Source organism: Macaca mulatta, chromosome 3, assembly GCF_049350105.2.
Source record: "Macaca mulatta isolate MMU2019108-1 chromosome 3, T2T-MMU8v2.0, whole genome shotgun sequence".
Classification (NCBI taxonomy): domain Eukaryota; kingdom Metazoa; phylum Chordata; class Mammalia; order Primates; family Cercopithecidae; genus Macaca; species Macaca mulatta.
The window spans coordinates 181,474,544-181,488,565 of record NC_133408.1 but is presented as its reverse complement, the minus strand read 5'-3'; the positions used below and the strand labels follow the sequence as shown (position 1 = coordinate 181,488,565).

The following is a 14,022-nucleotide window of genomic DNA, read 5'->3' as shown; positions in this document are numbered from 1 at the left end:
CAGGAGGTGGACCAGAAAGGCGGAAGGACAGAAAGGACTGGGGAGGGACAGGCAGAAGGGGGAACCAGAAGACACAAGGGTTATAGAGGCCAGAGTTCTGACAAGGTCAAATTCTAAGCAAGACCAGCTAGAGAGAGACTGAGAAATGTTTATGGGGTTTGGGAAGCATGTTGCCGACATCACCTTGAGGGATCAGTTTCTCCTGTGGGACCTAAAGAGGCTTGCTACCTCCAGTCTCCTCAGAATGCCAGGGCCACCTGGCTCCTGAGGCACCAGATAGCCTAGAGCAGAGGTGTTGAGCTGCAGGCTCCAAGGGAGGAAGGGGGTGGAGGGGCAGACCCTCCCCGCTCACCTCCTCTGTCCCCACAGTGTACTGCTGCTGCTGCTTGGCCAACGTTTCACTGCCTGGCATCGGGGGCACCATTCCTGAGTCCAAGCCTTTCTTCTACGTGAACGTGGCCGACATCGAGAGCCTGGAGGTAGAGGTGTCTTATGTGGCCTGTGAGTACGGGGCCCTCCCCTCATCTTGCCCTCAGGTCCCAGCCCTGCTCCTGCCAGACGCGGGGCTCCTGGGAGCCTTGCTTCCCAGTGGGGTCGGGTGGGTTCCCGCCTCTCTAACCCCGGGTTCCACAGGCACCACAGAGAAGATCTTTGAGGAGAAGCGGGAGCTGTATGACGTCTACGTGGATAACCAGAATGTGAAGACACACCACGACCACCTGCAGCCGCTGCTGAAGATCAACAGCGCTGACAGGGAGAAGTACCGCCGGCTCAATGAGCAGAGGTAGCGGCAGCTACGGGGAGAACCGGGGCTCCACCCTCCTCAGGGCAGCTCCAGCATGGGGTCTCTGCAAAGCCTGTCTTCTGTCCCTTCCCTGACGCATTTCTGCCAGTCTCCATGCTGCCTGGGATGGAGATGGAAACGAAGGGAAGCCCTGCAGTGGAAGAGGCCAGGCTCCCTGTATGCTGCCCTGATAGGAGGGGAGTAGATCCACGGTGCTGGTTTCTTTCTTCTCATGGACTTTGGAATCTGAGCACCTTGACTGAGCACCTTCATTGTGTTGGTCGCTGTATTAGAAGCTTGCTTATATGTATCTGATGTCATTCTCAATAATCTGGTGATCCTATGAAATAAATGTTATCATCATCCCCCACTGATAGACAACTAGGAAAGATTGTTACTTGCCTAAGATTACCAGGGGCAGAACTGGCCCTGGACCCCAGGAATTTTGAGTCCAAACCCTGTTGATCCCTTTCCTGGCTGGTGCTGCTTCCTGGGAGGTGGTGGCCCATTGAAGATGCCTGGCTGAGGCCTCACCTGTGACTGGGGTCCTGGTACCTGCACCAGAGTCTCATGGTTCTCTCCTTCCCAACAGGCAGATGCTGTTGTACTCCCAGGAGGTAGAAGAAGACTACAACCCTTGTGAAGAGGACCTCTTCGTGCTGTGAGTCCTGGGGCCGTGGGCGTGGGGTCTCCCTGAGGATCCCTTCAGCACTGAGTGACCTGCATCCCTCCCATGTCACTCACTGCAGACCAGGGATGCCCTTTATTGCTGCCAAGGGCACTTAGAGCCAGGCTCCTTACAGAGGCAAACCTGAGCCCTGAAATGCCATTGGGGGAACCCAGAGGACTTACGGAAAGAAGCAGGGCCCTTAAGAGAAAACAGGAGTCTTAGTGTTTCTTTTCTTGTTGGGCTTTTACATCAAGGATGTCCACTGCATAGAAGCTGTCTGTCCCTCAGGATTCAGGGACTTCTCCTTTCCATTGCCTCCTTTGAATAGAGTAGTTCCTTGCACTGAGTATTATGGGATAATCTGAAATTTTAATTCTTGAATCAAATGAAATCTCTTTGCCCCGTAGGGGTAGGAACCAGGGCCTTTCCACCTCACAGCACTGACTTCATTCCTAGACAGCTGGGTGCAGTAGCCTTCTGTGCTGGGAACTGAATTCTCCCAGCTTCCTCTTTGGTCTTCCAGGGCTGAGGTTGTGGTTTGATGTTGAAAACTTAATGTGGGCATTTCTACAAAGGTGTAGCATCTTGATTCTAATAGTGGACTTCCTAAAACCTACATCCTGTTTAGGTGGAAAGTATCTGAGACTTGAGCACAGCCACAGTCTCATCCAGTATGACATGTACCACTGTGTCTGAAATTCCTGAGCACCCAAGGCCACTTCAGGTACCGGGCACTTTGCAGACCTGAGAGCTGTATGGGGCTGGACTGTCTAGTCTAACTAGACAGTGAGCGCTGCCCTGAACGGGGCTTGTTTGTTCATAAAGCACTCTAAAGCAGTGACTTTTAAATCTTGATCTGTGCATCTCACTCCTCCCAAAGAGTCATCAAGGGAGAGCAAACACCCAAGGGTAATGTTGGCTCATGTTCATTTTGTTGGTGTTGTTGAATTTTTGCTTCCTCCTATGACTAAGCAGAAAGAGAAAAGCAGTGTGTGGGGGCCTCTTCTCAGGCTGTGTTTAAACCCCGGTCACTTCCCTCAACAGGAAAATGGATTTTGACAGGCCATCTTGTTTAGAGATTTCCCTAATCACACCATAATTAATGCCAAAAGGTTTCTTTGCTAACTTTAGTAGCACTTGAATAATTGTTTAACTTTTACTCTTTTCTTGTTTTAAGATACCTGCGAATCCACTGAAAAGTACATTAAACAACAGTATAGTTTTGGTTCCCCATATGTGGATTATCTAGTGAGTTTTTTTTTTCCCCCTTCCTTTCCTGTGTCTTGTCTTCTAAATGCAGATTTTTCCTAGAACAAAACAACCGGATATTTCAGACTTTGTTGGAGGTGTCTGCCAGTCAAGACAAAACTCTGACAGCAGAGCATGCCCGGGGCATGGGCCTAGACCCCCAAGGAGACCGGAGCTTTCTCCTGGACCTGCTAGAGGCCTATGGCATTGATGTCATGCTAGTCATCGACAACCCCTGTTGCCCGTAGGAGGAGCCAACAGGACTGGGAGCCGCTTCATGTGGGATGTCAGCAGCCTGGAGTTCACCCCAGGCCCCCAGAGGGCCTCATTTTTTATTAAGTTGACACGAAGGAATATTGTTTATACTTTCCAACAAACATAATTTTTGCAATTTCCTTTCTGCCCTTTTCCCTAGAGATAAGGTGAGATCGCCTTGGTTTAGTGTCCTGCCATGTTAGGATATTGGAATCTGCCACTTTCTCCCAGAGCTGCTGGTCCTTTGGGCTTGGTCATAGGAGTTGTATCACTAGGAGTGGGCTGAGCTCTGGAAATATTGGGATGGACTGTTCAGAAAGTTTGTGCGGTCTTTGTCCCTTGACGTATTTGAGAATAAGACAACCATCTGTCCCCTATGGCCTTAAGATGTTCATCTGCCTAAAGGCAGAAACTAAACTGGATGATCTTTTAAAGTTTTTAGTAGCTCTACGAGTCTTGGGATCAAATCCCTTTTCTTGTTCACTGGGGCAACTTTATGTCTTCTCTGTTTACTTGAGTAAGGACCACAAAGAAGGAAAAAAGGATGTTTCTGACACCAAATGTGAGCTTATCTTACGGTCAGAATGACAGAGGTTGCTTATCAGTGAGCTGAAAACTAAAATTGTAGATTGAAGCCTTGAAACCTTCCTCAAAGTAACTTCATGGTGGCCATGCAATGTAATGTTCCTCTTTCTCTAAACCCCTCCTCTTGGGATGAATTGGTGAACTGTTAAGGGCCAGTGCTGGCCTTGGAGCTTGCAAGCAAATTAATTTTCCAATTTAGTCTCTTAAGGGTTCAATATGCTCTTGGAGTAAGGGGTATTTTTAAAGGCTGAAGTTTGGGCTGCTGGAGGATAGAGCAGTTGAAGTTCGAATAGGATGGAGAAGTCACTCTCTCTTCATCTGGACATGAGTTCTCTGGAGGCATTAGCAGTAGCAACTCTGGATCAACACAGATTTTCTGGATTCCGAAATCTAGCAAGGATCTGAGCTGGTTAACTCAGAGGGTGGAGCATGATGCTAACAAGACCGTTCATCATTTTGGACCCCTCACAAACACACTTTTCTTTAGCAGAGGTGACATTCCTTAGGCTAAATCTTTGGATCCAGGGACATAACAGATTTGTTGAGAGAAAATGTGGCAGTGCCTTCACCCAGGACAGTGGTGAGGAAGCCCCGAGCATCACTGATGGATTTAACCATTCTCTTCTGAAGTGCTCTGCTCTAGGCTGGGTCCCATTTTCACCTGCCTGTCCTCTGATTGGCTTTTGCAGGAGGGCAGCTTACGTGTTTGTCAACCAGTTAGAAAGCCAGTTCCTGTGGGTTGAGTTTAGGCCTTCTTGGCCATGATTGAGAATTTTGACTTGGGATACTGGGTTGCTGGTGACAAATAATGTCTTCCTCTTCCCCCCTTCCCGCCTGGCTCGATTATGGGAATAGCCGTCAGTGCATCTACGTCTGTGACCAAGACCCAGCCAGACTAACGTACACAGCAGAGAGAAATAACATTCAAATGGTGGGTCACACATCTCATCTCAAGATAAGGTGCTTAGGGTTCACTGCTTTATTCAAAAGTATTTTCACTGTAGCTCCTTCATATGGAATATCAAAACTGAAGAAATTCACACATGGACATGCAAACAGACATTGATTAATCAAGGTAGCATCTTTATGTAAATATATAAATAAGTTTGGGCATTGAAATGTAAACTGTACAGCTAATACACTTCTCCTCTGCAGTGTTGGTTGCTGTCATTTCAGTAATGTAGATGTTTACAAAAGAAAAAACATCCGTGTTTCGAGGTTGAAGACTCATCTTTTTTCCCCTTTACACACAGCCTCTCCTCTTGCCTCTCAAGGGTTGAGGGGTCCTTTCTAACTTAAGGCTAATGGTTACTTTTCATGGTATCCTGAGGTTCAGGGTGTTTTAAGCTGGGGGTAGGTGGTTAGAAGCAGGAGCAGGAGTGAAAGGAAAGATCTGATTCTCCTAGAGGACACAGGAAGACCTTTTTCTGGAATTAGGGAATCTGCCAGGAGGAGCTGTTTTAGGCACTTCTGCTCCGAGCCTTCTATATGCAAACACTCTGCGGGTTTAACTGCAAGCTCAGAAGTGCTGGTGTAAACATAGCAGGGTGAGAATGAAGTTCCTGCATTTTCCTGTGAATGGTGAGTCAGGGCTTCTGGGTTCCCTTAACTTTGTGCTTGTCTCGGTAGCTTTCTGTCTCAGTCCACCCTCCCGCTCATGCAGAGGGTCAGGGTATGGGTGGCCACAAAGGAGAATGTGCCAGTGAGGCAGTGAAATATTTTCTGAGAAACCATCTGCTTTTGTTCAGAAGAAAGTGCTGAACATCGTTCACAGACTTCTAGGTCTGTAAGCTCTTTTTTTTTTTTTTTTTTTTTTTTTTTTTGAGACGGAGTCTTGCTCTGTCACCCAGGCTGGAGTGCAGTGGCCGGATCTCAGCTCACTGCAAGCTCCGCCTCCCGGGTTTACGCCATTCTCCTGCCTCAGCCTCCCGAGTAGCTGGGACTACAGGCGCCCGCCACCGCGCCTGGCTAGTTTTTTTTTTTTTTTTTTTTTTTTTGTATTTTTAGTAGAGGCGGGGTTTCACCGTGTTAGCCAGGATGGTCTCAATCTCCTGACCTCGTGATCCGCCCGCCTCGGCCTCCCAAAGTGCTGGGATTACAGGCTTGAGCCACCGCGCCCGGCCGGGTCTGTAAGCTCTTTAGGGGCGGGCATTATGATTACCACTGGCCTCCTGGAGGAGGGTTGGAAACTTGTGGTGTGATACCTTCTGCCACTATCTCCTGCTGGGCCTCAGCCCTGGCCTGCCTGAGCAGGCCTAGTTCTCCTGTGAAGCTTTCAGCCTGATCTCATGCCACACTGTGAAACGAAACATGTGCCAGTTGAGAAATAATTGCTGACCTGAGACGCTGGCTGGGCTGCCCTGTTGTTCCTAAGTCAGAAGAAATTCCAGGTGGGAGGAGAATTCAGGTTTGGGGCTTGTTGGTGTCCATGTAAAATATGACAAAGGCCTGTTCAAGGGGGTGTTTTCAATTCTGTGGGCTCAGCAGATGATACTACTCAGCCTTTGGGAAAATGTCCAGTTGGCTCCTGGCTTAGGACTCTCCACAAGGAGTTCCAAATGGTAGGGCTTATCCCCTACCAGAATAAAAGTATGGCCCAAATTATGTGTTTAGAATTTGCTTGGGCTTTAAACACGAAACATTCTCTATGCCTGGTAGAGACAATTCCAGTGTCAGTGTCCCACCTGGGACCTCTACAGTCCTCAGTAAATTATGATTGCAATGAATTAGAAGGCTTTTGTCTTCCATATCCATCATCCATTATAGCATCTGTGTCTCCATCTGATTAGGGGGAGGGAAGCTGAAATCATTGATGTATCAATAGAAGTAATTTAGTTTAGGAACTTGCATCTATAACTTACCTTGTTTTGTTCCACTTTAAAGTCAAGACAAGAAAGTTAAGCTAGCACACAGGTGCACATGCTTCCAGATGCCACATGTGAACATTTGTTGATCATGTAACTACCGATGAGACTTTAGCTAGAAGATAAATTAAATCTTAGCTAAATCATTGTTTTTCATTCTGGTGGCTATAAGGATGAATTTGCTCTCAGTCTTGATACATTGAAAGCCCTTCAAACACAATAAAAGATGAAATCACTCACCTTTAAACTGAGGCCTTCAGGGAAGCTTTTGTAAAGGGCAGTAATGAATTAGGCTTTCAGTTGTAGGACATCAACCCTCCGAGAAGAGGCAGAGACCCGAGGGACCATTTATTTCCCTCTGAAACTGCACAGCCCGGGGAATGGATTGAGATGCTTTCTCCAGTCCCTGTACAGGTCATCCTTGCAGAGGTAGAGGAGGAGTGGGCAGGTGGATGAATAAACAGGATAATGCTCAGCTTGGCAGTGAACTTGCCTTAGTGTGATGACAGTTCTAACATGGGCAAGAAAATCAGATTGGGGACCAATATGCCAGGCATAGGCTTTTATCTCCCTAATAGATCCCAAGCTAGTAGGCTTGGATTCTGCCAAATGGCCATCCCTCCTGTCTTCTCCCCTGTACCTTGTAGTTATACCGAGGTGAGAATCATGCTGACCCCAGTCCCGTCCCCTCTCATTTCAGGAAAACCCTTTTCTGATTCAGGTAGGGGGAGAGGAGGAGTTAAGGGCTCCGTTTACTCCCAAGTCATGGATTTTTAATATTCCATTTTTATTACTAATATACCTCTGTTCCTAGAAGCTACTGGAGTCTTGAGTGTTGTGGGAAAAGGCTAACTGTGAATTAAGTTAATGTTTTTCTTATAAGAAATGGAAGTTTATTTTTTTATTGATATTACTATGTGATAAACTGAGTATGCATATACTGAAATGGAAGGAAATTTTAAAACTATTATTCTAGAAGAAATGGGCAGTTTTGTAATTTGGTGGTGGCTGAGACCCCATAGAAGTTTTACTTTGTAAATAATTTGGAGAGTGAATAAGGAGATTGTGCTATGAAATCTTGACATGCTCTTTAGGAGGTAGACTTGACAGTCCTAGGAAGGTTGACATAAAAATACCAACCTTAAGTAAAGCTCTAGTACAAAAAAGGGTAAATGTCATCATTCTTATTTTTAGGCCTCTTTCTTGAGAGAGGTGGGAGTGGGAGGTAGTGTTATAACTGGCACTTTAATTCGTTTTTGGAACTAGAATTTAGGGGCAGTTGGATGAAATTGCAAATTTTGAAGGGGAATAAGAATTTTCTAGTGCTCTATAAAGAAATGGAGAAAAAAGCCTTGCTTTCATCTTTTTAGAATTTATTCTTGATTTTTAGCACACTGTGGGGCTTTTAGAGCTAATATGATCTAAATTCAGAAAATTTAATTTTCATAGCAGGCCAGGTGTGAATTACGTATGTTTGCTATAGAATGCTTATTTAGACTAATAATAAATTTACTTTGCTGTCTAAGGCTAGTCAGAGAATGTGGGGATGAGGCAGGATGTTTTCAATTAGCCAGAGATGATCCACAAAGTGAACAGTCCACACAGAGGTCACTGAGTTGGATGGTTGCAAATATATTGACATTAGAGTGAAAACTCCTTCCTTTGGGTAAACCAAAGAAAGATACAGTATATTGAAAAATGTTAAGATGGTGTTATACAAAAAAAAAAAATTTGGGTCTAACGTGTGCATGAAGACTGTCAAGTGAAGAATGGTGGAGATTCTGGGCGTTTGAGCAGCCAGCCTAGATGAGTGACTTCAGGGACAGAGAGCAGAGGAAAGCAAAATGAATTTCCTTTATTTACCCAAAGTTTGTTGACTGAATTTTTGTATAGGTCTGGGAAAATAAGCCTAAACAAATAGTTGTACCCTTAGAAAAACTGTTTCCCCATTTCTTTCTGAGTTAGAATCAGCATAGCCTGCCTGTCGCCTTAAATGTAAAAATCCTATTTTGATTAATACCCCAGCCTAAGAGTTACAGCAATACAAGAGACTGAATCTATTTTTGTTTCGGGTCTTTACCTCATATTATGAAATTAGTAAGACACTTCATAAATTTTGCCCTGAACACTGATGTGCCCAGGTATGCCGTGCTCTCTGTTTCCAGTGGTGGTAATTTTAAGGCCTAAAGAAAGCTGGGGTTAATCCTGAAGCTAAGAGTAAATGTTTCTTGCATTGATTTTGTTCTGTGGTACAAATAACATCTATGAATATCATATCTGTATATATATGAACCAAGTTGCGTGCAGAGAGGTTGATATAACTATATTTACAGAAAATGATTTTTACAATTAAAGTTCACATTTTAACATGAACACGTGTGCTGCAGTCCCTTCTCCAGTCCGAGAAAAGTGGTTTGTGGTAGGAAGGAATGGTGGCCCACCCCATGAGCAGAGCCCATGGGGGCTGAACCTGACTTCACTTACAGTGACGATGGAGGAGATTGGGGAGCTGCTACCTGTCCTTCTGGAAGCCACGGTCTGGACAGACTTTCTCCAGGTAATGGGAAACAAAGTTGGGAATGACTATGCCACCCAGAAGAGACAGGGCTGTGTACCCTTAATTACATCAGGAAACTTCTGGAATCCCACAGAGACCACCACCCTTTTACTTTACATACTCTCTTATCAAAGTTAAGTTTAAAATTGTATGTGTATATATATATATTTGGTGTATGTGTATATTCTAAACTTTTATTTCATTTTTAACCTTTTGGGGAGTTAGAGTATGTATTTAGAACCAGTATAGGGTACATTGCTATCACTGGCTCTGTAAATCAAATGGCCTGGATTCAAAGCCAGGTTCCTATTTTCTGAGCTATGTAACCATATATTATTACAGGCTGAGTATCCCTTATTCAAAATGCTTGGGACTTAGAAGTATTTTCAGATTTCAGATGTTTTAGGATTTTAGAATCTTTGCATTATAAATCCAAACCCCAAAATGTTCCACTGGGCACTTCCTTTAAGCATCATGGTGGCACTCAAAAAGTTTTGGATTTTGGAGGATTTCAGATTTCACCTTTTCAGATTAGGGATGCTCAACCTGTACCTACTTCCTAGGGTTATTGTGAGAACCGATGCATCAGTTACATATGTGAAGCACTGGCACTTAGGAAATATAACTGCATCCAAATATGTGCAAAGCAGCTGTGAGGGAAAGGAAAAAAGCTTTATAAACTTCATCTTAAACTCTATCTTACAGAAAGCAACTATGGTTTTTGTTTTTTTTGAGATGGAGTCTTGCTCTGTCACCCAGGCTGGAGTGCAGTGGTGTGATCCCAGCTCACTGCAACCTCTGCCTCCCGGGTTCAAGTGATTCTCCTGCCTCAGCCTCCAGAGTAGCTGGGACTACAGGCGCCTGCCACCACACCCAGCTAATTTTTGCATTTTTAGTAGAGACGGGATTTCACCATGTTGGCGAGGCTGGTCTCGAACTCCTGACCTCAGGTGATCCACCTGCCTTGGCCTCCTAAAGTGCTGGGATTAATCTTTGCATCTGAGTGAAATTAATCTGTCAAAAAGTTTGTACTAAACGGAATCACCTGGGAAGGGTGGCTAGCTTCCCGATGCAGATTCCTGGGCCCCATCCCCAAATTGGGTTATTAGGTTCTCCTCTAGATAGCTCAGCATTCCAGCTTTGGCTGACAAGCTTCACTCAGGTCACGCTCTTTTAGTTGCACTGTTAAACGTCTTCCATGCAGGCTTTATGGGGAAGGACAAGGCAAAGAACAAAGCAGTCAACAATAAGGAAACCAAGCCCTCACAGGAAAGAGCCTGAATCAAGGAAACAAGGCATCTTTATATTTAAAAATGAATAGGGTTCTAAAGTGGCTTCCATATCCTTCCTCAGTTATATGTACCATTATGATTAGAACCATAACATGAGCACACAAACACACACTGGTAGCCTATCAGAGAAGAAAGCCAGATTCTGCACTGGTCCTTGGAACTGTTACAGAACCACGATATGCTAAATGAATCTCGGCTCAGGTGAAAACTTTTGTTTTCATATACCACAGCATCCTTCCTCCCTACCTGTGGGTGGTATGGGATGAGTGATCTTTATGCTGATGTTTGGAACCATCTGTTACGTTTTTGCTAAAAGCAGAACTTTTACCACCCTAAAGAATACAGTGTGAAATAAGAAAGCCTTCCTTTTTGTGATCTTCATTCATGGACTTTTCATAGCTGTTCTGTAATCTACTCAAGCATTGGTCTCTCTCCCATCTCCATGGGATGTGGGGGCCTGGTGTATGTACTCTGTCTTAAAAGGGATCTGCCTGAGAGAGAGCCTGCAGCTAAGGCCTGCCAGCTCTGCTTCCTCCCCTTCCCCCTGGCAATCCTCCCTCATTGATCTTCCTGTGGTGCACTGCCCCCTAGAGTGTGAGAACCTCAGGGGCACTGAACAAAGGAAAATGTCTGCGGTAGTAAAAACGGTGCTAATGACTGGCTGGCAAAGCCCTGGCAAATCAGGTGGATTTTAGTTCTCTGCTTTCAACAGACTAAAGGAGAATCTAATCAAGTTGTTAGTTGATAGATCATCATTAATAATTCTTGATGATAGAGCACTGTGATCTTTGTCGAAATTCCAAAGGAATTCAAAGAACTGTACGACATTGCTAACATAATTCTGTTCCATAGAATTTATGTGCTCACATCTATAAAGAAATGAAACAAGGAATACAGCTGAGGTTGAACCCCATCTCAGCTGTAAATCACATTCATGTATTCTTGGATAAATGAACTAATTAGGATAAAAAACATTCTAATAAAACAACTTTTAATCATCAAAGAATTATATTAATACCGTTTTCATTATATACCAATAATTATGATAACATTTGTTCTGGACTGAGATAGATAAACACTTAAAGCAAGAACTAAAAAAAACTTATTTCCATTTATATTTTTTGTTGACAAGATAATGGAGTGAATGATTAAAAGATGGCAGGCATAATAGATTACATTCTGATAGGATTCTTGGCTGAAAAGTAGTATAGAAATACAGAAGGAGAAAAGCCAATTTTAAATGTTCAACTACTAAAGAACTAGCTCATTTATTTTTATAAATAAATGAAGGGTGTCAAATTGTTACGATATTTAAATTGTACTGGATATGTTTAAAATAGTGATGTAACAGTTTTTATTTTAGAATACCAATATTTACACGACACCAGCAAATACATACTTTGTCAACTATTTAACTTCCCATGAAAAATTTTAGATGTCAACTTAGATGGGTGAGGGGAATACATGATTTTCCAAAATACTTCTGGGGGGCACGTGAGCAGAATACTTTGTGGACCACTGCTTTAAAACACTATTTCTCCAAGTACGGTTGAGGGACAACTTATAGAATCACCTGGGAAGGGCAGCTGACTTTTTAAAAATGCATATTCCTGGACCCCATCCCCGAATTGGGTTATTAGGTTTGGGGTAGACCCCAAATAAATCAATTTTCAACATGTACCCCAGATGGCTCTCATGCAAACCATTTAGGAAGCACTACTTAAAAAAATTAAAACTAGCAATTTACAGTATTGTAGCCATGGCTGAAGAGGGAACCAACCTCGCCTACATTTCTGGACTGAGGATACAACTGAATTAAAAGCTAAACAGGAGCCGGAGCTCACAAAACAGCAGCACCCGTGAAGGAGCCTAGAAATAGGAAAAGGTCGCCAGGGAAGGAATGCACTTTCCTGGAATTCCTAGCACGGTCAAAGAACAGAAATGGAAGGGCGTAGGCAGGCTAAGCCCACTGTGGGCTCTCCACTGTGGTTGCATTTGGAAGAAAACAGAAGAAAGTCCTTTTCCATCTTGAACCAGCCTGAGGAAAGTTCGTGTTTAGGAGCGCTGACCGTCACACCAAAATAAAACATGCACTAATGGAAGCGGATTGCAAAGCAGGTGACAGAGCACGCTTTGGGAAGCACTGCTGGAGTGGGGGCAGAGGGGTACTTGCCATGAAAATGCCCTGGGGCCCCTCTGACGACACTGTTGGGATGGTTGAGGCACCTGTTCTTTTGGTCCCACCGGTGGCCTAAAGTGTGGTCTCAGAGCGCTTGTCTTCTGCTGCTCACTGGGTGGGGCTTGCGAGCATCTGTTCTCTCTTCCTAGGATCACAGAAGAACTGCAGCTTCCTGGGGAGCAGTTTCACCTCCACAGGCATCGCTTCATACTCCTCACTGTCAATGCTAAAAGAGCCCCCTGCTCCCTGGGGTAAAGAGAATATTCAGAACAGCTCAAACCCACATCAGTGGCCTACTGGAGTTGGGGTCTCACAACAGCACCAGAACAAGTTCATTACGGAAAACAACATCCTGTCTTGAGGATTACCCTAAACGTTCTTTTACAAAAACATTCAGTGCCTACTCTGTGATGGCACAGTGCTGGTTCTGGAAACATCCTAATTCTACCATCCATGAAAAAGGATTTATTTTCTTTTTTTAGCCCCTATCTCCTCCCAGAGTATTTTGGGATTTGAACAACATGGTTATAATTTTGAAATATGTATTAAAAGGCAAGGGTCCTGCAACGTCTTAAGGAACTCATAAACATAGTCCTTCTATATTATGCTAATCTTTCTCAAATAAAAATAGAGAAAGACAGCTAATTCTCTTATGACAAGCTATTATATCTGCTGGATCATTTTCATTATTCTGTAAGACTTGCTTAGCTTGATATACCTAAGGTATACGAACATTAATATCATTACAGAGTCTATGAAATGTTTCCATAACTCATGCATTTAATTCAATATTTATATCGAAACTGTGATGCCAGTCACTATGGGGATACCTTCTCTTTACCTATCGTCTTGTCTGAATACAGTAATATAATGGCCACATGTCTTCAAAGGCTATCTGAAGAGCCTCTTTTCCGAATTGCCAATTGAATAACCTCCCAATTCCAGATTCTATTTCCATATTTTTCACTTACATAGGTTATTCTAAGCATGGCATTTTGTAATACAGAAAAATTCAGTGTTGAACTGAAAACTGCTTCCAGACCCTTTATACAAAATGTTAAAGTAAAAGCAACTATTAACATTTGCCAGCTAGACAATTCTCTGTCTTAATGTAGTCACCTTCTGCACTATTTACATATGGAAAAATAAAAGGAGACCTAAAAACCACTTTAGGGAAGAACCTTCGCTTGAAAACGATGGGAGTCTTCAAGAGTCCAACTCTAAATCCGTGACTCCGAAGGGGATTCTGCCATCCTTTTCGGCTCCCCGCTAATATGACCCAGAGCCTGGCAAAATGCTTGGCACACAGTACGTGCCTAAGTGTGTGGGTTAGCTAACAGAGAGGAAGGATGGGACACAGCAGAGGGGCAGGCCGACGACGAACGAATCAAATGCTGTGGATCTTCCGACCCCTTCCCCACTCACCTCGGGGACAAGCAAGGTGCACCGGCTGGCTTGGAGACACTCCGTGCCCTCAGCGTGCAGCTTGGGGTTTCTCACCTTTCGACTTCTGTGGGCACAGGAAAAAGCAAGCTTAAGAGCAGTGATGGCAACTGCATTAGGTTGCAACAACGTAGCAACTTCTTTC

The 14,022-nt window shown here is 44.1% G+C and overlaps 2 protein-coding genes across 8 annotated transcripts in view; one reads left to right on the top strand and one right to left on the bottom strand.

Moving 5' to 3' along the window:
- The window catches only part of DENND11 (DENN domain containing 11), a 43,648-nt gene extending 32,390 nt beyond the window's left edge, over window positions 1–11,258 (top strand). The window contains exons 6-9 of one of the 2 annotated variants that reach the window (XM_028846389.2): window positions 370–501; window positions 634–784; window positions 1,377–1,445; window positions 8,893–11,258. In XM_028846389.2, coding sequence (XP_028702222.2) covers window positions 370–501; window positions 634–784; window positions 1,377–1,445; window positions 8,893–8,989 — 449 coding nt within the window. In that variant the 3' untranslated portion in view covers window positions 8,990–11,258. Of the gene's footprint in view, window positions 1–369; window positions 502–633; window positions 785–1,376; window positions 1,446–2,754; window positions 8,780–8,892 lie in introns of those variants that run through there. The other variant, XM_015135082.3, reaches the window with a different exon arrangement.
- AGK (acylglycerol kinase) overlaps window positions 11,230–14,022 on the bottom strand; it is a 103,549-nt gene continuing 100,756 nt past the window's right edge. For 3 of the 6 annotated variants that reach the window (XM_077994581.1, XM_077994583.1, XM_077994584.1), the window contains 2 exons: window positions 13,860–13,944; window positions 11,230–12,579 (listed from right to left, as the gene is read on the bottom strand). In XM_077994581.1, the coding sequence (XP_077850707.1) occupies window positions 12,520–12,579; window positions 13,860–13,944 (145 nt within the window). In that variant the 3' untranslated portion in view covers window positions 11,230–12,519. 6 annotated transcript variants of the gene reach the window in all.